General features: G+C 42.1%; 1 protein-coding gene across 1 annotated transcript in view; it reads left to right on the top strand.

The window, feature by feature from the left end:
* The first annotated feature begins 758 nt into the window (after positions 1 to 758).
* The window catches only part of SMPD4 (sphingomyelin phosphodiesterase 4), a 35,953-nt gene continuing 11,888 nt past the window's right edge, over positions 759 to 24,823 (top strand). The window contains 13 exon segments of the mRNA XM_018572764.1: positions 759 to 893; positions 3,683 to 3,769; positions 4,817 to 4,956; positions 12,541 to 12,616; positions 12,739 to 12,847; positions 13,036 to 13,088; positions 15,762 to 15,910; positions 16,814 to 16,943; positions 17,482 to 17,553; positions 19,023 to 19,106; positions 20,567 to 20,712; positions 22,397 to 22,487; positions 22,490 to 22,611. Coding sequence (XP_018428266.1) covers positions 852 to 893; positions 3,683 to 3,769; positions 4,817 to 4,956; positions 12,541 to 12,616; positions 12,739 to 12,847; positions 13,036 to 13,088; positions 15,762 to 15,910; positions 16,814 to 16,943; positions 17,482 to 17,553; positions 19,023 to 19,106; positions 20,567 to 20,712; positions 22,397 to 22,487; positions 22,490 to 22,611 — 1,301 coding nt within the window. The 5' untranslated portion in view covers positions 759 to 851.

Consider the following 24,823-nt stretch of genomic DNA (forward strand, 5'->3'; position numbering starts at 1 on the left):
TCGTTTAATGGAGTCACTAGTTCTGAAGACCCTGCTGACTACCAGATATTTCCCTTACTGTGGAGGAATTTCCTCTCACTTCCTGTTGTGGCTATGGGACAGGAAGTGAAAGGAAATCTCCCAGATGCAGACATCTCAACTCTCCCAGATGTTCCGGGAGTCTCCCGCTATAAGATAGCGGCTGCCGGACACCCGGGAGTGAAACATTTTCTCCCGGAAAGGTTTAAGCTGCTTTATCTAGCAGAGTAAACCTTTCTCTGCTCTGTTTTCTTTTTCCTTGACATCGGGTGCCATTAGTCAGAAAAAAACACACACAAAAACGGCATAGGTGTACAGAGGGCACCTCCCTGAAATTACTTATTTTAGGTTGGGATGCCTGCAGATGGGACACAGATGACAAAGAAAAAAAAAGCTGATAGTAGTTATATTATAACCCTCCCTGGTATTATTCTTAGCTAAAAAAAAAACAGTTTTGGCTTCAGTTCTACTGTAACTGCACATTAATTAATTTAACCCTTTGCTTTACTAGATTTCTTGATAAGATAACATAATGTTATATAACGTAGCAAAGTTTTATTGAAGAAAGGCAGGCCTGTCATATGTAACTAGCTTAGAATACACTGAACGTGGCTATTGTTACAAATTTTGGTCTTCTAGAAAATGGCGGCAGACGAAAGACACTTTTGTTTAGCAGACACTAAACGAACTCATTCCCTCTGTGTGTCTCCCTGTTCTACACCAGAGAAGAGACCTTTGGCTCATGATGATGACGTCATCCAGGCTGTTCAAGTAACTTTTGATCTCTGGCGCGAGGGGGGTCGAGGCGACGAGCGGAGGGAAGCGGTGACAGTATGAGCCTCCTCGGGGGGAGCCTGCAGCCCAGCTATCTGCTGGTAAGAGCCGAATGTGTGCAGGGCGGCCGCTGCTTTATACGACGCTTGTACCCTGTCAGGCCTGGCGCTGCACACGGGTAGAACTAGTACATGTTGTGCTGTGAACATCGGACGTCTATGGTGGCATGGCATCTACCTAAAGCCTATAGAGCGGAAGTTGCTGGCTTTCTTTGTTTCGGTTTCTTATTTACTTGTAGAAGTAATACTTTCACTTTGCAGCATGGGCTGTCTTCTTTGGAATAAACTTCACCCTTCTGCCATTACAAGCTGATGAGTCACCCTCTATGGGCAGGGGAAGAAGCAGTTGGCAAGGCTTAGCCCCAAAGGTGATAAAGTAACCCTAGGGCAGGGGTGGGCAAACTTCGGCCCTCCAGCTGTGGGGAAACTACAAATTGCATCATGTCGCTGTCTCGGGGAGTGGCTGTGGGCATCTTGCAATGCCTCATGGGATTTGTAGTCTCAACAGCTGGAGTGCTTGAGTTTGGCCACCCCTGCCCTAGGGCCTGGATTAAAGAGGCTCATAGATGTGGGATGAGATCTTGTCTGGTCTGCTTAGGAAACTGAGAACATTTAAAATAACGGACAGGTCAATATTGTATACATTATATTAGGGCTGGTAATGATTAAAAATTTTCCTGTTTGATCAAATTTTTTTAAAATTGATTAATCGACTAATTTCGATTTAATTATAACGCACATACAGAGGGGGGTCTCGCCAGAGCTTTGAGGTGGCCTCACCAGGGTAGCAGGGCTCTGTGGGGTCTAACCAGCCTTGTTAGAACAACAAGAGGGCGCAAAACTAGGTCAGCTGACTGCCTGGACCGAACATATCAGGGAAGGTGACAGGAACAATAAATATATATGTATAATGTACTTACTTATGTGGGTCTGGGAACCAGATGTGAACCGGCCTGTGAGGAGGATCAGGATGTCCAGAAAGTATGTTGAATGACTGCAGCCCCAGGCACTATATCAGCCGCCATTCAACATACATTCTGGACATCCTGATCCTCCTCACAGGCCGGTTCACATCTGGTTCCCAGACCCACATAAGTAAGTACATTATACATATATATTTATTGTTCCTGTCACCTTCCCTGATATGTTCGGTCCAGGCAGTCAGCTGACCTAGTTTTGCGCCCTCTTGTTTCTCTCTTTGGTTTTCACATCCGATGCACTCATGAACCAGGAGACTTCCCCCAACCCCCAAGTAGCAGAACACCAGTGCCTGCGACCCTGGGATATAAGAATGAAGGCATGCTGGGACTTGCAGTTCAACTACAACCAGCATGCCTTCATTGCCCCTGTACACCTCTCCACATCACCCAGGGAACTACATGTCCCAGCATGCCCTTATGGTCTTTGTACACCGTCCCCCACATAAATCACCCAGGGAACTACAAGTTCCAGCATGCAAGCCCCCTGCAGTAGTTCCCTGCGTGATATGTGAGAGTTGTACAGGGACAGTGAGTGCATGCTGGGACTTGTAGTTCCCTGTATGATAGAAGGCTATTTTAATTACTTTCCTCATGAAAATACAATGCCATTATAGTACAGTAACTTTTGAACTCAACTATATTCTATTCAATGTTTCTATAATGACTTTGTATTACTAGTACTTTCATGAGGACAGTAATTAAAACAGCCTTCTATCATACAGGGAACTACAAGTCGCAGCTGAACTGCCCACTTGTAGTTTCCTAGTAGTACAATGACATTATAGAACATGGAATAGAATATAGTCAGTTTCAGCCATATTCTATTCCATGTTCTATAGCTTGAGCAGGGTGTTGTAAAAAAACATACCAGCGTGGGGGGACAGCGGCCGGGAACATCGAGGCGAGTCTCTGTATCAGGTGGCTGCTGCTGGGTCCTCGCAGCTGAGGCCCCTGTGCTGCCCCAGTATTTGCCTGGTAGTTCCGCCACTGCAGGTAACGAAGGGCAGGGGGAGGAGTCGGGTGACGTCACGGACGTCAACGGACTCCTCCCTCCTTCCCTTCGTTACCCATCATGGACAACTACATCACCCGACTCCTCCCCCCTTCCCTTCGTTAGCCGACAGAGCCACTCGGGGAGGGGGGGGGAGGAGTCCGGTGACGTCGATGTCCGTGACGTCGCCGGCGGAGAGGTGAGTACTTTGATCGATCAAAGAAATTAATGATTAATTGACGGATTAATCGTTAATTTCCGCACCTTTACATTATATAAGTCAACGCTAATAAATATCTAATTTGTGAATGGGGCTGGTCGCATGAATCTTGTGGATTCCTTTGTGAGATTCATGGGATCTGATGCAGATGGAAGGTGCTGTGCAATACAACGACAGCTGGCACTGTCTGGAACAACCTATCTGCCGAGTTCCTTCAAAAACTGTGTTCAAGTGTACCTAGAAGAATTGATGCTGTTTTAAAGGCAAAGAGTGGTCACGCCAAATATTGATTTGGATTTCTCTTCTGTTCATTTACTTTATATTTTGTTAATTGATACAAAAAAAAAAATATACACACTTTTATTTCTGAAAGCATTCTTACTTTACAGCATTTTTTTTCACACTTGCCTAAAACTTTTGCACAGTACTGTAGATTTTGACAGTCCAGATGTTTCTGTATGCAGTGAAGTTGTGGGAGAATAAAGTCACCCAACTACTATGAGATTATGGCAGCCAAGAATCTGTGTGCATCATGCCAATGTCACTAGCCTTTAGTGAATGTACAGGGACATGCTGATTCTGCAGGATAGGACACTCTTGTCATTTAAAATGTGTTTAATTCAATGTTTTTGATTAACAGGCCACGCTCAAAGCAGATTGCGTGAATAAAGCCTTTGTCCATCGGTGCCAAGATCTGGTCAGAGTTATTGAAGATTTCCCTGCAAAGGTAATACGAATACATCCTATTAACTGATTGGAATTCAGTGACTTCCTTGGCTATGACAGTGTTCTTAATTTCTGCCACATTCAAAGGTACTGATGAGCAAATCAGTTTAAAGACAAAGGGTGATAAAAAAAACCTTTTGGGTAGTGAATTGCACATTTCTCTGAGTATATACAGACAAAGGTGTCAAATCTGCAGAGAATCGTACAATTCCTGAAGTGTGATTACCTGCATTATTTACCTATCTCTACAGATCAGAAAGATCTACGTGCCGATATTCGGATGAATTAACCATGATAATTTCTTCCCCAAAGTAGTCAATGTAATCTGTTTTAAAGAGAAACATTTTTCATACTGAAGATGTAAGATCATGATGGGTAAAGATGGAGCCTTAAAGCGTATCTAAACCCCCAAACCAAACTAGGGATGCACTGATAACATTTTTTCGGTTACGAGTACCAATATTTGTTTTCGGTACTCGCTAACACCAAATACCGATAATCCCATTAAGGAAGCCGGGCGGCTTGTAATCACTCACCGCACGGCTTCCTGATTAGCTGGACAGCGTGTAATGACTTGCCGCCCGGCTTCCCGTGATGCTGTCTCCATGCTCCCCTCATCTCCAGGTGACGAGGAAGCATGGAGTCCGCTTTCTGGCCAATCAGGAAGCTGAGAGTGGGTAATGACTCATGGGTCATTACACGCTGCCCGGCTTCCTGATTGGCCGGGAAGCTGGCTCCATGCTCACTCGTCACCAATTACCAATCTTTGTTGCTCCCTCCCCTTGTGCAGGATGACTGGTCTTGGATCCGTCCTCTCCTGTACTTTTCTGCAGGCAGTCTGTAGTTGGTGGGCCTGGGGACCAGTTCCATGGCTCTGCTCTCTGCATGGAGTTTAGCTTTAAAACTTTTAATCAGGCATCAGGAAAATTGACTTACAAGAGAAACGGAAGCATAGCGTTAACCATTGAATGATTTGTAGCTGTCAAAGCATTGAACTGATGAATGTAAAGCATACATTCGCAATAGATAGAATTTTTTTTGTATTTAGGAGCTGCATGCCATCTTCCCATGGCTAGTAGAGCTGGTCTTTGGCAGCCTGGATGGCAGTATAGTGGGCTGGAACCTGAAACATCTGCTGGATAGGACACCCTTAGAGTTTCAGACTGCACTGGAGTTCCTGCATCCTAGGTAATTACATATACATTTGCTTCTACTTTGTTATACAAGTGCTTTTTTCTTTTTTTATATCAGCTTTAAAAAAAACTATTTCCACAAATGATCATTTCCGAAGAAACCGCTGATTTGTGCAGCAAGTTTTTAGCACTAGGGTATCATTTTTTTCTTACTTCAGAAGGGATGTTTACTGGCCAAACCTGGTGTTTTAGTTTTTAGTATGTGCTGCACAGTTGAATTAATGACTTGGGGGCTTCAGTTGTGAGGTTTCTGCCTTGTGCACCCAGGTCTCACTGCTAGTGTTAGCCATTATAATGGAGCCTCGCTCTCCTTGTTCAGTTTTTCTTTAGTTATAAGATTTTGTAGTACTACTACTGCTGTAGTAGAATCAGTGAAACTGCATGTCGGGTGGGGTGGGCCCAATTCAGGAATTACTGCTAATGGATTTCACAAGAGATGTGAAATATTACCAGCTGATTCAGCTTAGTGGACTTCATATATAGTTGAAATAACAGTTTTGGGTGGAGTGTTCTTTTAATAATCTTGATTGCGCAATTTTTTTTCTACAATATCAAATTAAATCAGACCTTGCAGTAAAATGCAAGTTCTGCGTATTGGCTTGGGTCCTTCCCCCTGTAAAAATGACAAAACAAAAGGGCAAAAAGTGACGACATCACTATCCTTATCAGGGGAAAAAATACTTTTTTTTTTTGCCATAGTTCTCTTTATGGTTACAGAAGGACATATATTAATGTCCTCCTGTGATCCAAAACTCAGCATATATAGTGGGCTTTTACAATATTGTCGAGGTCCACTCTGCTGCCTGATTGACAGCTGAGACAGAGCCAGCTGTGCCCGGTCCCTCCCCTATCTGCGCCTCCAGTCAGCGCTGGAGGAAAAGAGACAGGAGGGGGGGTATCCCTGTGGGGAGCGGTGACTGACATTCATCACTCTCTGCAGGGAAAAGATCGGGAACTGAACAGTCTGTGATCGCTCAATTCTCGATCTATAGAGCCGACCTGTGACAGCTTCAGTGTCACTTGTCGGCTTTAATTATGGGGTATTTCACTCTCCCCATTGTCCCCCTTTAATTGCCCCTTATTTTACTATAGAGTCTATTAATTTAAGATTACTGCACTCCTAAAACCTGTCTCAAGGCTTTGGGTCTCCGTTTCAGCAATGGCTATTACATCCACAATAGTGCTCTTAACTTCCTCATCATGGAATGCTTTAAACTTTCTCACTGACATTTTCTTCAATTTCCTAGTTCTGTGACTCTCTGGAACACCCTATCCCAATAAACCCCTGAGAGATTGTAGGATTTGTGGGGATCCTGTTAACCTTTCCTTTCAGACTCCCAAACCAAATACAGCCAAAGCTTCCCTAACCTCTGAAATATCAGCTAGATTATTCAAGCAAAACATTTGTGCAGGCTTTCCTCAAATCACCATCAACACAGCAATTTTATTAATGTCAGTCTCTTCACCACCACTTACTGTATATTATGCTGTTCCCCTTATTTCAGGAGTAGAGAAGCACGGTCTTAAAATCATCCCTCTGCAGTAAATGCCACCCAGGGCAATTCCACAATAGTACCTTGTACCAAAGAGTGCAATAAGTCACTTGGCTGTATGTCTCCATCTGTCCCCATTGCTCTCCCTCTGACGAGCTTTGTTCACTGTGTCTTCCAGCTTAGCCTGACTCTACCTGTGGGCATGTCCAGAACATTACAATGATCCCATTTAACTCAAATTGCAAGCATTTAAATTAAAACCTGTATTTGGATCTTTGGGGTGCAGGGTAGCTGGCCTATAAATCTAGTCACACTTTTTTTTTTGGTCCAGTAGATTTGTCACCTCCTCTTCAACCTGTTGCAATATATTGGCTGTACAAAGTGGATGTTGCCAAAATGGGGGAAAGAGCATGTCCACAATCTAAAAAATGGCAAAATAGATCAGTGTCCCAGAACATTCCAGGAGGTGTTATGGGAAGTATCCCACAAATTTAACCTTTTTAGTGATACAATAAGGGAAAACTAAATGGAGACGGGGTGACCTTTAACTATTAAACCAAACTAGGGTAAATAAATGGAGTAGCTACATTGCACCCCAAAAGACTTAAAAAGTGATTTTAACTTTAAATTGTTATTTATAGACTGCTTAGAATTGAAGTGTTATGGTAAACTTAAGTAGAATTAAAGTCTTTGGCATATATCTACTGGTAGTAATCAGTAGATATATGCCCCAACATTAAAAAAAAAAAGTTGGCAAATACCAACTGTGGCGCTCACGCTGCAGAAGTCCCAGGTCCAGAACGCTGTGAAGGAGGAAGTGTGGGTGAGCGCATGCACAGTACAAATCGCCGGAGGGGAGAGGTGGAGTGCACCGCTGTCACGAAATGAACGCAGCCGGGAGTGCTCATGCACGACAGACTCCGTGGGACTCGAGGAGTCTGCGCTGGATCAGAGACCAGGACAAGCGCTGGAGGGGCTTTGAAAAACAAGTGGAAGGAAGAAGCTGTTCGGATCTAGAGACATCACACAAGGTAAGTCTTTAAAGCAGTATTCAGAGGGGAGTTCTAGCTTTAATGTCACTTTAATGTTTGGATTGTTATGCAAATAAGATAACCCTGTTGTGAGGTTGTATCCTTGAGAAATTAGAGTGAAGTGGAGTTTGGAGTACAAAGGATTAAAAGAATCAGTGAGGGAAAATGAGATAGATGCTAAAAAGGATGAAGATGGTCCTCTGTCAAAAAGCATTGGGTGCGCAGAGATCATAAGCAGCACGGAGTCATGAGTTTGTGTTCCCCCTAGTTACCTCTATGCAGAGCTAACCTCTCGTGGGTAGGGATGTCCTGATGCCACTTTTTCAAGACCAAGTACAGGTACTTCCCGTCATGTACTTGCCGATACCAATTACCAATACCTTTTCTTAAAGGGGCCGGTGAAATTTTTTAATAAAACAACACAGACTAATGATTTTAGGGCAATTTCTTTGATTATGAAGAACTTTAATTTAAAAGACTGTCCAATGGGATTGGTGTGCTCCTTGTATGCATGGGGTGGTGACGGGTCCTCTTCAATGTAAAGTAAAACAAATGTGCGCAGAGCACTAAGCATGTGCGGTGGTTACTACATGCGGAGCATGTTCACATATTTCTCATATCCAATCATCTCAGTCATTGCATCATATCAGCAATACAACTTCCCCTAATTAAAACTTCAAGTTTAATTTGGGCGAAATGGGACAGATTGGAAGAAGCAGGGGAGAATTGTAACTCTGTACTATGGATCATTTAACCCATTCATGTTAGCAGGGGAGAATTGTAACTCTGATACTGCAGTGTACTGAAAGTGTGTGCAGTTTGTAGTTTGGATCATTTATCCTAGTACATACTTCCAGTACACTGCAGTATTAGAGTTACAATTCTTCCCTGCTAACATGCATAGGTGAAATGATCCATAGTACAACTACATATTATGTACTATGGATCATTTCACCTATGCATGTTAGCAGGAGATAATTGTAAATCTATTGCTGCAGTGTACTGGAAGTGTGTGCTGTATATGTAGTACATACAGTACACACTTCCAGTATACTGCAGCTATAGATTTACAATTCTGTCCCACTTCCCCCAATTAAACCGGCTGGTGACCCCACCTGCAGCTTTCCGTGTACAGACAACACACACTGAGCACAGGCCCCGTCCCTTCTGCCACCCGCAGCCAGCCCTGTCAGTGCTTCCCTCACTCAGTTTTTACAATGGCCCGACTGTATGATCCCTGGTGCCTCACCCAGTGTCTCGCGCGTCCCTTTGGTAGCTCAGTAGAAAGGCATCATGGCACACTCGCAAACCAGCATGTAAAACAACTTGTCTCACCACTAAGGACAATGACAGAGGTTTGGATACACGTCTTCTGCAAAGGATGTGTAGCTGGCACTGGGCAGCAGTATACAGTATACAGTGGAGAGAAAGAGACTGACACTAAGAATTTGCTCTGTGTTGATGGTAATTTGTGTAGGGCTGCAACTAACAATTATTTTCATAATTAGTTGGGTGGTTATTTTATTGAACGGATAAAAAAAATGTAAAATACGCAAATGGAATGTTACTAACAAAGTTTACTTTTTTTTTTTTTAATAAATTATTTTTATTTATGATTTTTAACAAAGTAAGCATAAAACAGTTATACAGAGAAACACTCACAGCCGTGAGGGCACAAGGTTAAGTCACAAATCGTAAATCAACCATACAGTACTCGTAGTGGAGAAAAACCAATGTATTTAACATATTTGCTGATAGTCCCTCAGCTCTCCTCCCCGCACAACCCCACTTGGCCTCCTGACAATGTTCTCCTCCCTGCTGGAGACTGTCAGGTGGGTTGGCTCTGTATCCCCTCTGATCCCTGCTGTCTCTACTGATACAGGTGGGGAAGAGCAGCGGGGATCGGATGGGACACAGACTGCAGTGGGCTCCCAGGGAGGTGGAGAGAGCTGCAAAGACGATGCGGAGGGAGGTTTTTGCAGCTTTGCACCACACGTATTAGCAGTCTCATAGTGTATACACTATGCCATGCAGGTTTCAAACTCTTGTTAATCCCTGCATCTGAATTTCCCTACTTATATGGTAAGGGTTCTGTTCTCTAATACAGATTATTTTTTCTTCCAAAGAAAATATAAATCTTGTCTATTCTGTTCTTCCCTGGAAAATCAACAAACAGACACAGTTCCCTGTTATCTTTACACATAGTTCCCCTGCCTGACAATCTAAGTCTGATGAAGATCTTCTTTCTTCTCCGTATCATTTAATTTAATTGAATTCAGACAGTTTTTTTTGTGACCATCACATATCCCTTTCGTTCTGTGGTCCCTGTATGTATATTATAAGATTGGACAAATCCCAGGAGCCAAGTAGCCAATGATCCCTAAAAATTACAGCTGGGTCCTAACTTTTGAGGTTTTCTCCCCTGGATTGGACCGACTGGCTCCAGAATTCCATATTGATATGTCCAACCCTGGTATATTATGTTACATTATATACTTTTATATAGGTGCGTTGATTCTCTCCACTCCACCTAAAAGGAACGTGGTGTTCCACCCTACTGCAATCATTAAAGGTCTCATTCCCTTTAACTTCTTCCCTGCCACTGACGTAAGGCATACTGCCCAACAGAGCCGTTTCAAACTGGCCAGGTCAGTATACCTTGTGTCTGCTGCATTCTTCCTTCCACTAAAAGCTCATGGTACCCTAGATCCCTCTGGTGTCGCCAGCATCACTCTGTCCATGCCTGACACTGATGCTCCCTGCTGGGCACCAGCAATCTGCCCCCATTAATGTCCCCTGTGTGGGATCGTGACAGGTGGGTGACGTTGCAGGATGGATTCAGGATGGTGAGGGCAGGAATGGTTACCAATCCTTCACTTTCCTGAATGAGCACCGGAGTGATAAGTTCTGATTACTCCGGTGTTCACTGATAACTGTTTCAGAATGAACAGGAAGCTATCCGTACAGAGCACTTTCTGTTCAGTGAGTCCCAGAGCTGCAGAGAACGAGATTGAGGAGTCTGTGTCCTCATTTTTCTTTTGAGATAAAGAGAATATCAGGGGTCTGTTAGACTCCTAATATTTTACTAAAGTCCCCCCTCCCGCCACAGTACTGTTAAAATAAATATTATCCCACTTACAAAATCGGTAGCACATCTCTTTGGTCTTTTCAGTCCTGTGCTTTCAGAAAATGTACAGTTTGGGAGTCTTCTACAAACTCTAAAAAATTATAAGAGATTGAAAAATAAAAATGGTCTGGCCGCCTGAGGTTAAAAGTGGAACATGGGTTGGCAGCGAAAGGGATACATTTCCTTTTTTCCGGTTTTATTTTGAATCTGCCTTTCCCTTCATTCCTAGGTTCAACCCCCCAGCTAGCTGATCTTTGTTCAAGACATCATTTGTTATTTTATTTTTTTTTCTTGTCTGACCGCTTTTCGTAGATTTTTATTTTTTTAAATCACTTTTGGTGTTGGCCTACCTTTCTCCCCCATCTGTTTCTTCCTTATGATGGTTTCTGAGTTGGCCTCCACTTTTTATTGAGCACCATTATACTTGAGACAAGTCTACCACATTCATTCTCGGTGCCTTTCTTTATATGATCAGCTTCCACATTGCACCCCCATTTTTTACTGGCTTTTCAGCCAATTATTTTTTTTTCTCTTCTAGTAAGATTTTCACATCCATTGGATCTTTCCGTAGCTATTGACCATCCCTCAGTTGGATTGATTGATTTAGGACATTCCACACATCAGTGATTACAGTATTCCTATGTCCTTCAATGAATTATAAAGAAAATAAGGTATTTGTACTTGCCTTAAAATCTTTTTCCTAGAGTCTATTTCGGGACATGGGTCCCACCCCTCTGAGTCTTGGCCCTATGTGCTGCCCCCTCACAAAACAGAGGCATGATCGTTAGGAGTAGAGTTATTGTGGGTGGGCCTTCTACTTTTTTTTTCTTCTGTTTGCCAGTGTCCTCCTTCAGAAGGCAGCTGCATATAACCCACATGTCTTACATAGTTACATAGTCAGGTTGAAAAAAGACACAAGTCCATCGAGTTCAACCTATAGAGATGAGAATAGAAAAAGAAAGAATAAAAGCCTAAACAGAACGCTGTGGCCACAATTACCCAATATTGATCCAGAGGAAGGCAAAAAAAACCCTATTAAGCATGGTTCAATTTGCTCCAACAGGGGGAAAAAATTCCTTCCTGATCCCATGAGGCAATCGGATATTTCCTGGATCAACAATCTCTGATGCCTAACATACCTATAAGAACTCAATATCCAGTAATATTCTGTTCATTTAGGAATACATCCAGATTTGTTTTAAAACAGTTAACCAGAAGTAGCTCCTGGAGGAGTCTATTCCACATTTTCACAGAAGTATGCTTTCCGTATTCAAAGGTTAAACTTTTTCCTCCAGACGCAAAGAGTATCCCCTTGTTCATTGCAGTGACCTTAAAGTGAATCGTTTGGCAGCAAACTCACTATATGGACCATTTATGTATTTATACATAGTGATCATGTCCCCGCTTAATTACCTCTTCTACCGGAGAGAACAAATTCAGGTCAGCTAATCTTTCCTCATAGCTGAGCTCCTCCATGCCTCTTATCAGTTTAGTCGCCCTTCTTGGCACTTTCTCCAGTTCCACAACAACCTTTTTGTGAACTGCCCAAAACTGAACTGCATATTCCAGAGGAGGTCTTACTAATTCTTTGTACAGGGGCAGGATTATGTCTCTACCTCTGGAGTCTAGACCCCGTATAATACAAGAAAGTATTTTGCTTGCTTTAGAAACTACGGCTTCACATTGCATGGGATTATTAAGTCTATGGTCTACCAGAACACCCAGATCTTTCTTGATCATTGACTCCCCCAAACATACTTCCCCCTAGAGTGTATGAAGCATGCATGTTTTTAGTCTATGGTCACTATATCCCTTTCTCCCTCAATGGACTACAAGAAAAAGACTTTATGGTTAGTACAAAAAACCTTATTTTCTTTTGTAATGCTTTTGGAAACTTAAAAAATGCTCTTATTTACTTTCTCACACAGTGGTGCCATGATGAAACTTGTTTATAAGCTACAAGCAGAAGAATATAGATATGATTTCCCTGTTTCATATTTGCCAGTAAGTATACCATCTGTTACCTCTGACTGTCATAGAAATAATGTACACATTAGAATATGCACCCCAGCTATTCATATAGGGTTTGATTGTTGATTGCCTCATCTTTTGTTTTGTTTCATCAGGGTCCAGTCCGTGCATCTATACAGGAGCGGGTTTTGCCTGAATGTCCTATCTATCACAACAAGATTCAGTTTCCGACATCAGGAGGGCTTGGCCTCAATCTTGCCCTGAGTATCCTTTTATAACTGTTTGATTAGACATTTGTTGTATACTTACCTAGTGTCTGAACTACTTGTAGTCTTGCATGTCAAATATGATGTATATTTTGAAATTCCTACCTAGCAATGATTGTATGATTTATTTTGAGTAATCTTAATAGATGGTTCTGGCATATATGATTTCCTTAATGTATTCTTTAGACCCTTTTGAATATTTTATTTTCCACTTTGCCATCTGCCTCATCAGACATAGGGTAAGTGAGTGGTAATGCAAGATAACGCATGTTCTGCTTCATAACAGAGCATGAAATGCTGCCAAGGACTTTTAGATGCTTTTACTTTGTCGAAACTTCCCATCTTCTAACAATCCTAGCCTCCTCAGCCTACATAAAGCAATCCTATCCTAATGTATAAAGCAAGCAATGCCACTTCCTCCCCACCCAAAGAAGTGCTCATTTTGGAGGAGGTATTATGCTTACTGATCACAACAAATCGTACACCTCCACCCATTTATCTTTCTGGTGAGAGAGACAGGACAGTTTGGCAATATAATATATCTTTACCATGCTTTATCCAAGAAGAAAGTCACACGTGCAAACATGGAAATTGCTGTGATCTTGGCTTCTCCAGTGTTAATTTAGTTGACGAAACATTTTCGTGTTTTGTTCTCTGTCATTTGGCTGTTTTTCCGTAGCCAAAATGAAATACTAGAGCAGTTAACGGAACGAAAACGAAGCGAATATTCTAAGAATTGTCATTGACGAACAAATTCTGGGAAGGAAACCAAAATTCTTTCCCAGACTAGTGCATTGGCTTTTGGTTCCCTGAGCATTTCCTGTAGTAGGGAGATTACATTGTCGACTTAAATCGTCCTTAATTGTCGCCGACTTGAATTTCGTCGACTAAAATAAAAATTAATCTGATGACTAAAATGCGACTAAAACTTAATTTTCGTCGAAAGTCTAAGATGAAATTTGGTGTCAAAATTAACACTGGGCTTCTCCTTCACTGTCTTTACTATCCCTTTAACCCTTTCGCTGCCAAGCCCTCCGGAACATTTTTCAATTCAGCTGGCCAAGCCATTTTTGCAATTTTTCCCATTTGATTTTCAACTGCTGCTCTGCTAGCCTTTGTAAAAGACCCCCCAAACCATATATTTTCTGAAAGCGCAGGCCCGGTAGAATAAAAAGATGGTGCTACTAAATTTGTGGGCCCTGCGATAATTGCACAAATGTTTCTCAAATTAATATTAAATTGATAAAAATACACCATTCAATTGATAAAAGCACACTAAAATCGGTATCGGTGCACAAAAAAAAATATTTCTGACATTTCTGGGATACAGCCAGCGCTGTAAGGGAGAAAAACCGAACACTCATCTTGCAAGGACTGAGATTAAAAACAACTGGGTCCAAGTTTGAAAGCACGATTGCAGGCTCAAGTGTCACCAACTAAAAGCCTTTGATCCAACTCCATTTGGTGAGTACCCACCCAAGGGGGGCTGTTGGACTACCGCTACGAAATATATACCACCATCAATATATATCACTAATAACTTCCTTTGTACACACTTTTCACGTTTATTTTTTCGTTGACCAATTTATTCCAATTCTCTAATATATTTTTTTCACGGATTATATATATTTTTTTCACGGATTGTTTATATTTTTTTCACGGATTGTTTATATACTGTGACCTATTCGAGGTCTTTACACAGTGGTTGAAATCTTATCGTCCCAATCATTTTTTTTGTTTTTCCACAGCCCTATTGTACTATTAATTTTATTTTTATTTTTATTTTATATAATTTTTTTATGATTCCATGTAAGACACATCACTTGTTTTAGAGCTAGACCGCCTAAACCTAAAATTTCACTTTATCACTTGGTTACATTAAGTCTTTTAATAGTTACACCTTTAGCGCTTTGATATATATTTTCTCAATCTAAAAGATTAAACTGTATTGAGTTAATAAATAACAAATATTTGCACATTTGAAATTGCGCCTTTTTGCGAAAAGGTAAAACAATGAAGGTACGCAAATCTGTAAATAAGCGACTTATGTTAAAAATAGTTTTTACGCTGTATTGGTGTTTGTGTTGTGATAAAATTATACATGCGTATATTTAATTGCAACACAAGGTACCACAAATGCGTCACAAAGCTTTGCCATGCGCTGCCGCAGTTAAAATAATGTTTTTTTAAAAAAGAAAGAATAAAAAAAATCATGCACTGCAATGCGTTCTAACAACGCACTGCAGCGCATGTGCATGGCATACACCATATAATTTTTTTTATTTTTTTACATTTTTTACTGCACAGAGGGATCGATAAATATCAATTATATTTAACGATCCCCCGCTCGGCCACGCTACACAGAGCCGCTGTCATCCAAAAACTGACAGGATGACAGCGGCTCCGATCACTATGCCGCTCTGAATTGCGGCCAGCCGCAGCTCGCATCGCCCCCCGCAGCGGGGATCCATGGAGTCTCTCATCCCTCCCTGGAGTGGGATGAGAGACCCCAGATGCTGGCGGCAGGGGGGGGGCGCCCTGTATTTTTGCTAATTGCAGTCATCAGCGGCTTTTGAGCCGCTGATGACGGCTATTAATTTGAAGTGGACACTCCGGGGAACAGTTCTAGTATGAGCTCATGGTCACTAAAGCGACCATGAGCTTATAACAGAACTGTAAATGCCAGGTCCGTACGGCATACGGACCTGGCCAGCCGGGAACACTTTTGTTCCTCTGTACGCCGTACGTCCTTGGCAGGGAAAGGGTTAAATAAAAGTATACATTTCTGTTAGCTTGCAAAAAGTTTGCAGTCTGTTGGATTATGTATTTGACCAAAGCAACCGCCCTTATCATTTATTTAGTGACTGCAAATATGTTGTGTTAACTGTAAGCATGGATTTTTTTTCTTATAGAGTGACTCAGAGCACCTAGCCAGCACCTCTCAAAGTGCCTACATCATCCTGGTAGATACATACCTGAAATGGTTCCTACCAACTGAGGGAATTGTTCCACCTCCACATTTTTCCAATCCTGGTGGAGCTGTGCCATCACCAGCTCCAAGGTAACGCTAAGCTCCAAGCACTAGCCTCTAGGTTCATTTATGCAATACACATAAACACACAGTTTGATAGAACTAAGTGAAACCTACATACGGAAGCTGCTATAGCTGACCGCCTTCTGTTATTTCTATAGGAAACCTGTAGTATTGGGTGGAAGGTAATTTGCATATTTGTACTTGCTTATAGTGGGAAGATTATAGTTTTCAATTCCGCAGTTCTATTTAAGCTCTTGGTGGGATATACACTGTTCTTAAATGCTTTTAAATGTTTTTTTGTTTTGTGAACAATAAATCATTGCATTGTATTATATTGTAGCCTTCGTGGTTTTTTAAATGTTTTTTTATTACATTATGTAGGTTTTTGTAGATTGTTGGCATCATCTGTAGTAGTCACATAAGGAGGCTTTGGTTGGTTTAGTTGGCTTGTCCTCCTTCTAATCATATTAATGTCCTGGCTCGCTCTCCTCTCAATACTTTTATCAGTGACCAGGTACAACTATGCATGCGGTGAAGTTAGAGGAAAGTCCCCACTTCTGGTCTGGGTACTTGTTTCTGGTCAGTAATTCAAAGTATTGACCTTTTTGAATCAGTAATGCTGCCAGGCAATTAGAATTTTAAAAATGAGAGTTCAATAATGGCAGCCTACATATTTCTTTCTGTACAGGTGTGTGCAGAAGTATGTTTTTAGGCTCTTAAGTACTATTCACACACATTTCTGTAAAACAATAGTGACTAGATCTGTGAGAAATACAGACATTGTTATGATAGATACTGAATGTATAAAAATGCTGACCATATGACTAAGCCAAAATTTACATAATATGCTATTTTTATGTTGATATTTACTTGACTATAAACCACTTGTTTTCATAACTTTTCTATCTGGTTTTTGCCCTCCTTTCCTAGATCACCATCAATTTCCCTGACCTCTTATGGCACTCACCCTAGCCTTCTAAAGAGGCATATTTCTCATCAGCACTTGGTGAATGCTGACCCTGCAGCCCAGGAGATCTGGAGGTCAGAGACATTATTACAGGTATGTGCCAAATCAAATTATCAGGACATCCAGTCCTTTTTTTCTTTACCTCCCCTCTTAAAACACAAGAGTTTCAAAGTCAACCCTGAAGGACACAGGGCTTGGCGGATTGACCACAGGTCGCAATAGGAGATCGGACATCAATAAGCACAGCTGAATGCGTGCTAAATGCAGAAGATTCTGAAGTTAGCAGAGAAACTTGCAGTCTGCCATTGCTACCCTCTTCTAACAATTTTGGTTGCCTTAGTGTCAAGCTATTTCTTTGACTTCAGTGCTGTGTCACTGTATCATTTACAAATATCAACCTGTGTAAGTCTAGGAAATTGTTACTGAATTTTATATACATATTTACAAGAATGATGTCAAACATAATAAAAGTACAGCATTATAGTGCATTCTTCCTTCCACTATATTTCCTTTACAGAATAATATAGGATGTCGCACCAATATGCTTTAGCATTTAGCAGTTGTTTAAAACCTATGAAATGCACAAAAACCCACAGTCATCCTTTGTGTTTTTTGTTTTTTATCTCCCCAGATCTTTGTGGAAATGTGGCTTCACCATTACTCTCATGAAATGTACCTCAAGATGCAGTCTCCTCATGCAAAGGTATATGCAAGATGTAATATGTTACTTTTGGATAGGTGCACAAATGTAAAGTCATTTTACTAAAATGACCCTTTACTGGGTCTCTTAAACACCCCTATCATGTCCATATTTCTTTCTCCCACCTAACAGCTTTTGTGCCCGATAATTGGCTCTAAAGTGACACTAAACTCAGGAGTTAAAGCTTAAAAATGCATTCAAGTGCCATAACTATTGACAATTTTTTTTAAATGTCTCTGAATTTGTGCTGACATTGTCCTTCTGGAGGGTGGCTACTTTTGTTCCCCATGGTCCCTGTGGGTGTTATAAAGTAGCCTCCACTCCAACCTCGCTCCCATGATGGACCACAAAATCACGTTTAGTTTACTAATTTGTATTGAGACTGTAGTCCATCACGGGGTGAGCTTGAATTGGTGACTACTTAAGAACACACACATGGACCATGGGGAACATAAGTAGCCCCCCTCCAGAAGGAAGGACAGTGTCGGCATCAATTCAGAGATGATTTGAGGATCTACATCTGAGTGATACACAAATAAGATACGTTTTTGTTAATAGTTAAGGTACTTGAATGCATTTTTAAGATTTAACTGAGTGAAAGTGTAACTTTAACTTTAAGCTATCACATGGGGCAAGGAGAGAGTTCTCAAGCCTGTGTAAGAACTGACAACTCAGTTTGGCGCTTACATGGGGACTTCTTGGCTCTTCATGGCAGAAAGACTAGTCTCTCCACCTGAGGAGGGGGAAATGAAATGACCCTATTACATTGGCCTGTATGGGCAAAGGAAAGAAGTAAAGAGTAACTCTAAACATCTAGCAAATTCACAGTTTACACAATTGTAGCCAGTTCACTGACCACGAACTCTTTTCTAGTTATCCAGGAATGGTTTGATAAGGTGTCTGTGTACGATATTTGTGTGTTCTCAGTTCAGAAATTGTTTTCTCCTTCAAGTATCTTGCTTAAATCATCACACAACCTCTGACTTTGCACAGCTGGCTACTAAATAAACATATTAAGACTGATGTTGAGGCCTTTTTTTTATTCCACATTGTTCTGATACTATATACACCCTCTTGGCTGCTACATCCAATTTTTTGTGTCATTTTCTGTTTCCAATCATTAATTGGCTCGATGTTGCTTTGTATGGTTCTCTGTGCTTTGTGTTTTGTCTTCTCCAAGTCTTGTTTTGTGTAAATTTTATATGGCGACTTTGTAGCTATAGAGAGAGAAATGTATGTACCAGTCTAGTTACATTGTAGCAATACACTCTAAACGTACATGTAACTTTAATTACTGTAAGATTAGGTTGGAGAAATGTTTGGATATCAGCATTCACGATGCCCAGTCATTTCTCCAAATTGTATATTTCTCTCATTCCATAATTTTGTGTTTTGTTTCTCTATTTCTTTTGTCCCCGTTCCTCTCCATTTCCTATTCTCTTCACCTGTTGGCTCCCGTGTGCAACTCCCAGTTGGAAGCTCTCCACTACAGGCTTAATGTGTCCAGCACTTCGTACATTAGTCCTGGTCTGCCTGGGTCCCTCCATTCATACCAAGTACTTTATGGGGAAAAATTCTTCCATGTGAATCATAGTGAAGGGGAGGGAAAGGGGGCTTCTTCTGCCATCTTACATCACCTAAGCCAATGCGCTGTGGGGTTCTGCTGAGCACAGACAATCTTAAGCTGCAATAAAGGGCGCTTTAACAATCGTTAACTATGGTGTATTGCTTTAAGAAACTTGTCCTTCATGCTTAAAGCCTGACTCTGGTCAAAACTCTTCCTATCAATGGGATAGGAAGTGATGCAAAATCTACTAAATGGGGACACAAACAGTAATCACCGGATAAAGGTTCTAACCCTTCCTTGTCCCATTTAAAAAAAAAAAAGTCCTGGCTACAGTTGGGCTTTAACATGTTTCTGTAGAAGTTGCTTCTCTTCTGCGTTGTAAATTCTTGCAGGCTTACCTTCTGCTGATAAGGGCTTCAAGCCTCTTTGCTTTCTGTAGCTGGCTGCGACTCTGTCTAAAAAATTACTAAACTGCTTTGGCTGGACAATAATTGTGGATATGATTTTAGTTAAGTTTGTGGCTGAAAAGATGCATTCACCCTTGTACACATAATGTAGGGGATTTATCACATCATGACTATTCAGATGTAAGGCAGCACCACATCTTGGAAACGGGATTTGGGTCAGTGACTGAAAGTATTGAAGTATGGTGATCGGGAATACAGCCAGGCAGCTAGCATTTGCAAATGGCAGTGCGGAATCACAGCCCCACTATTTATCTGATGACAGCCTTTGAGAAGAAGTCTAATCTAGTATCTTTCACAGCTCAGTCATCTAATTATTACACTATTTGTTTTTAATCCCATGCTTGTGTGCAATAGAAGCTAAGATCCAGATGGTGACAGCAATGCCCCCTTTTCCCATTCCTGACACACTCTGCAAAGAAGACAGGCTTCTGGATGGAAATCTCTGATCTCACTGTCCCTGCGCTTTCTCGACCGAATACATCGCTCCCCTTCCAATTCTAGTGCCTGTGCTGATTCCTTACTTGTGTCTAGAAAGTGCAGGGATGGGGTGGGTGGGAGCGTGCTGTCACTGTCTGGATCTCTGCTTCTAGCAAGGGATAAAAAGCTACAGCAGGTGACTGAGCTGTGAAAAATAATAGGCGAGTCTTCTTCAAGCTGACTTGCTGTAATTTAACAATCAGTAGGCGCTAAAACATTTATATATGCAGCAGTAATAACCGCCCAGTACTGTTGTATGGCCTACAGAAATGCAAGTCGTCATGCTTAGATAGATCGTCCCTGTGCGCAGAAAAATTAATGTTAAGGGAAGAAAGGGTGCATGCAGTCTTAACTACACAAATATATCTGTCTGCCTACGTCTCCTTCACACGCTGTGATCATTGCTGTGGTTTCTTGTATTGGTTGGTGGTGCCCTCTTTAGAGTTAGTTTTCTTATGCAGATGAAATGCTTTTGTGGCAGATGTAATACTGTCTTTACTTGCAGGAGTCCTTTCAACCCTCAGAGGAACATGTTTTGGTGGTCAGAGTTCTAGTGAAACACTTGCACACTTTTGCTAACAGTCTCAGGCCTGAGCCGTCATCTCCTTCTGCTCACTCTCACACGCCAAGTCCGCTGGAAGAACTGAAAAGGTAATATTTGTGTTGTTTTTGTGTGTGTGTGTGTGTGTGTGTGTGTGTGTGTCTGGCCTCTCTCCCTCCCCCTAGAAGATTCTTTATTCAGTCCAGATTAAACACAATATGGCTGTTAACTTGAAATTTTAAAGTGACACTGGCATCATAACTCCCTAAAGTGGTGGCACTGTAAGGAATTGGGTATGGCTTGCACTAATAAAATCTTATAATCTATTTTGTAGCTGGGAGGGGGGGAATTATTAGATTAAACTTTATTGCACTGCTGTAGGGTATGGTGCAGTGATGATGATCAGGCCTCAAAATTTGACAGCTCAGGGCAAGATCCATCCAGTGCTTTCAGACCCCCGTGACACTGCCCGAGCAAGGAATGGTGACGTCACCGAGAAAGGCGTTCCGCAATGGATAGTACGCGCCTTTCCAAGGACAGTGTTGCTGAAAAAGGTACGTCACTTCCTGGATACGGGACGCATTGCTGCGACCTCGCTTCCTGGAGACAGGACGTGTCGCCATTGAGACAGTGCAGAGACGGGCATCCCGGAGAAATGGAGGCGGATGGGCTGCTGCTGGGGATGGTGTCCGGCTCCGGTGTGGGACTGAGCCCGGAACAGAGTGCTGCCCTACCGGCATACCTCCTGCTCCTCCGCCGGAACGCGAAGTTGTCTGGGGTCCTGTTCTGGGGGAAGATCCAAGGGGACTATTATATCTGCCGGGCACTGAGGAGGACGGCAAGAAGCTGCGGGGGAGGAAGACTTTCTACAGGTGAGGGGCCCCTATAGATCATATATATCACTTGTTCAAGTGAAGGGCCCCTATAGATTGTATATCCCCAAATATATACATACATACACACACTGTACATCATTACTGGGGGGGGGGGGACTTTCTACAGGCGAGGGGCCCCTATAGATCATATATATCAGGCCTCAAAATTTCCACTCTCCCCCTCGCAATTGACGAGTGAAAATTGCGTGGGGGTGAGCGGAATGTCATCGAGGGGGTGCGCCGACAGTCTCATTGTCACAAGTTGGCTAGAACTATGAGGTGAGTGAAAAGCACTCACTTCATAGTTCTCCTTTAACACATTTCTCTTCTCTTCACTGTATATGCATCTCCATAACTAATTACTCATATTGACAGATATGTAGCACATCGTGCGTGAATGACTGTTTCATTTGTATGCATTCAATGTGCGTGTGCTATTCCTTTGAATGCAGCATTTAAATGAAGAACTGACCCTTCCATAAAAACTAGTAATTGAACAGCCATATTATTGCTTAATTATTATGTTTTCACATTCTTCTGACTTTTATTAGGAGATAATTTGAAAAATGTCAAAACTGTTATTTCATACCCACTGACTCTCTGGGGTCTGGCAGTGAGATGAACTTTACTGAACTTCTCAGGCCTATTCATCTAGCATGACCAACATAAGGAGCTCTTGCTAAATTTGTATTTCTCTTTGACATTCTGGAGAATACAGCAAGAAAAGGGTGAGACTCCATTGTGCGGAGACAGTGGCAGGATCTCTTTCAGTCTGTGGCGTACCGAAGAGACATGCACATCTAGCAAGGAACTCAGCCCACCAAATTCCATGCGTGGTTAAAATGTAAATTTTGTGAGGAGATCAGATATCCTGTTTAATCGTTTGTTGTTGTTCTTATTTTCTTTTTGTCCCTGGAAGGGTTGTTATCCCTCGTTTCATACAGCAGAAGCTATACATCTTCCTGCAGCACTCTTTTGGATACTGGCCTCTTGATGCTTCTTTCAAGTGCTGTCCTACCATTTGCAGGTACTGGAGTTATGGCTAAGTTATTTGCAGCCATGGCGATATGTTCCAGAGAGGGGAGCTTCACCAAATTGCAACGATACACAGAATCGCAGTGTTGCAGAGAAATGGTGAGCATCTAGACATTGAAGGCATGGTCTTGTCTATATTTCAGCAGTCCTTTAACTTTTCTAGTGCATCTGATTTTGTTTTATGTGGTACTACTCTTTTTCCACTATCTTTCTATGGGCTGTAGAAGCACCCATTGGGTCTAGTTGGAAATGATTGTAAAGTGTGTTTTCTGTGAGTACACTCCTTAAGCTATAGCTTCAGTATAAACACTGGGGAGCAGTCATTTCAGAAGCAGCTCTTTCATATGCTGATAATGAACTTTAATAAATTTAGAGAAAACTTTGCATCATAAGCTGCTAAAAAAAAACTTATCCTGTAGTAGTTCATCTGTGTCCATGCAGCTGGCTCTAGGGAGTGTACATGGCGTTCCTGTGGGCAGTGACAAGTGTGTGGAGATTTCCCGTCATCACTCATTCTAGATAAGAATACCAGCAAAGCTAGTAATGTGTGATGTGCTAGCTCTGCTAAGGTACCAATACATGACTCAATTTTCCTCATTCAGCTGGTGGGCTGAACAAGAGAAAATCAATTCTTCCGTCCACGCTAAACAGCATGGCAGCAGTATTAGAGCAGGGCAAGAGCAAGGTGTCTGCTGATCAGTTTAGTAGTGTCGGGACCGGCAGAAAACATCTTGCCCATTGCCTTGGACAGATCCTACTAGTTTTGGGCAGCCATGACATCATTCTGCCTGCACAGAACTTCTAGAGGCAGTGATGCGACCGGTTGGCCAAACATAGGTAGCCTCCTGGAGCAACTGGTCACCAAAACAGGATGTACCTTGCTGCTGGCAATTTCCATCCCTGCTTTTTCCTCTTAATACAAGAATAAACAACGTATTCAGTAAAAATGAACTCCAGATTAATGTATGTTATACATGCAGCTGCACTGAAACAAGTCCAGTTTTATGTCTGGCGTACAGCTTTGAAGTAATTTTTGAGACTTTCACATTTTGAAATACTTGCTCTTTTCATATTTGTTACTGTGGTACATACAGTAATTTGTAGATAGTGGGAGCTTCTAGTGGTTCAGTGCTATCACTGTGATTAAAGAAGAACTCCAGGGAAAATTTTGATTAACCCTTGCAGTGGGGCTACGTCCTGAACTGCAAGGGTTAAGTGCTCTTTTTTTGTCTAGGTGCAAAAATAAAAAAAAGTTATACTCGCCCGGTGCTCAGAGCTCAGCCCATTGCAGAAGTGCAATCCCACTGGATTTTTAGTGACTGTGAGGCATGGAGACATCACATACATCTCTTGGAAGCCGGCACAGAGGTAAGTCTTTTTTTTTTTTGGCGGTATTCCAGAGTGTGGCTCGGGGTTCATTTTCTGTACCATAAGCGGTAACCCCGAGCCCCACTCGGGAATACACAGCGCGTCTCTTACCTTCTTCCTCGAGCCGCACTGCATCCTCCGGCCGATGCCGGCATCCGCCTTCCGCGCTCCGTCCCTTGCGAGCATCCGCGTCGCAGGGGGCGGAATTGGCGGGAGATTTAAAAGTTAAAAGAAACAACAACAAAAATAGAACCAAAAAAGCAAAGAAAAAAATCATACCACCAGGGAGGTTAAAGGAAGCTTATGGGGAGAGTGAAATACACTCATGCCCCATAATCGTCGCCAATGTGTGACACTGCAGCTGTCAAACATTGGCTCTATAGATCGAGAACTGAGGGATCAAATACTGCTGATCACTCAGTTCCTGATCTTCTTCCTGCGGAGAGCAGTGACTGTCAGTCACCGCTCTCTGCACGACCTTCCCACTCCTCCAGTGCTAAGTGGAGGGACGGAATGGGAAGGGGGCGGTCACAGCTGGCTGTGGCTCTAGAGAGGCAGAGCCAGCTTATCAATCAGGTGGCGCGGTGGATCCCAACATTATTGTCGGGATCTTTCCCGGCCGCAGCGCGTCTCTGCTCTGTCAGCATACAGCGGGCAATAGCTCCGTATATGCTGAGTTTTGGGACAGGGGAGGACATAGTAAATGTCCTCCTGTGACACTAAAGAGAACTATGGCCAAAAAGGTTGGGCCATAGTTCTTTTAGGTGTATTTCCACTTTTGAAGCCAAATTGGGGGGAAAAAACTTTTTTTTTTTTTTAACAATACTGTTATTGAGAGAATTGGAGCTTAAATAAAAAAAATTAAAAACATTTTATATTTGATGCATGTTCTCATTCACAATTCAAAAATACTTAAGCATTGCATTTTTGCTTGTTTATGAAT

The sequence above is a fragment of the Nanorana parkeri genome, unplaced genomic scaffold, assembly GCF_000935625.1.
Source record: "Nanorana parkeri isolate BGI_ZX_2015 unplaced genomic scaffold, ASM93562v1 scaffold2124, whole genome shotgun sequence".
Lineage (NCBI taxonomy): Eukaryota > Metazoa > Chordata > Amphibia > Anura > Dicroglossidae > Nanorana > Nanorana parkeri.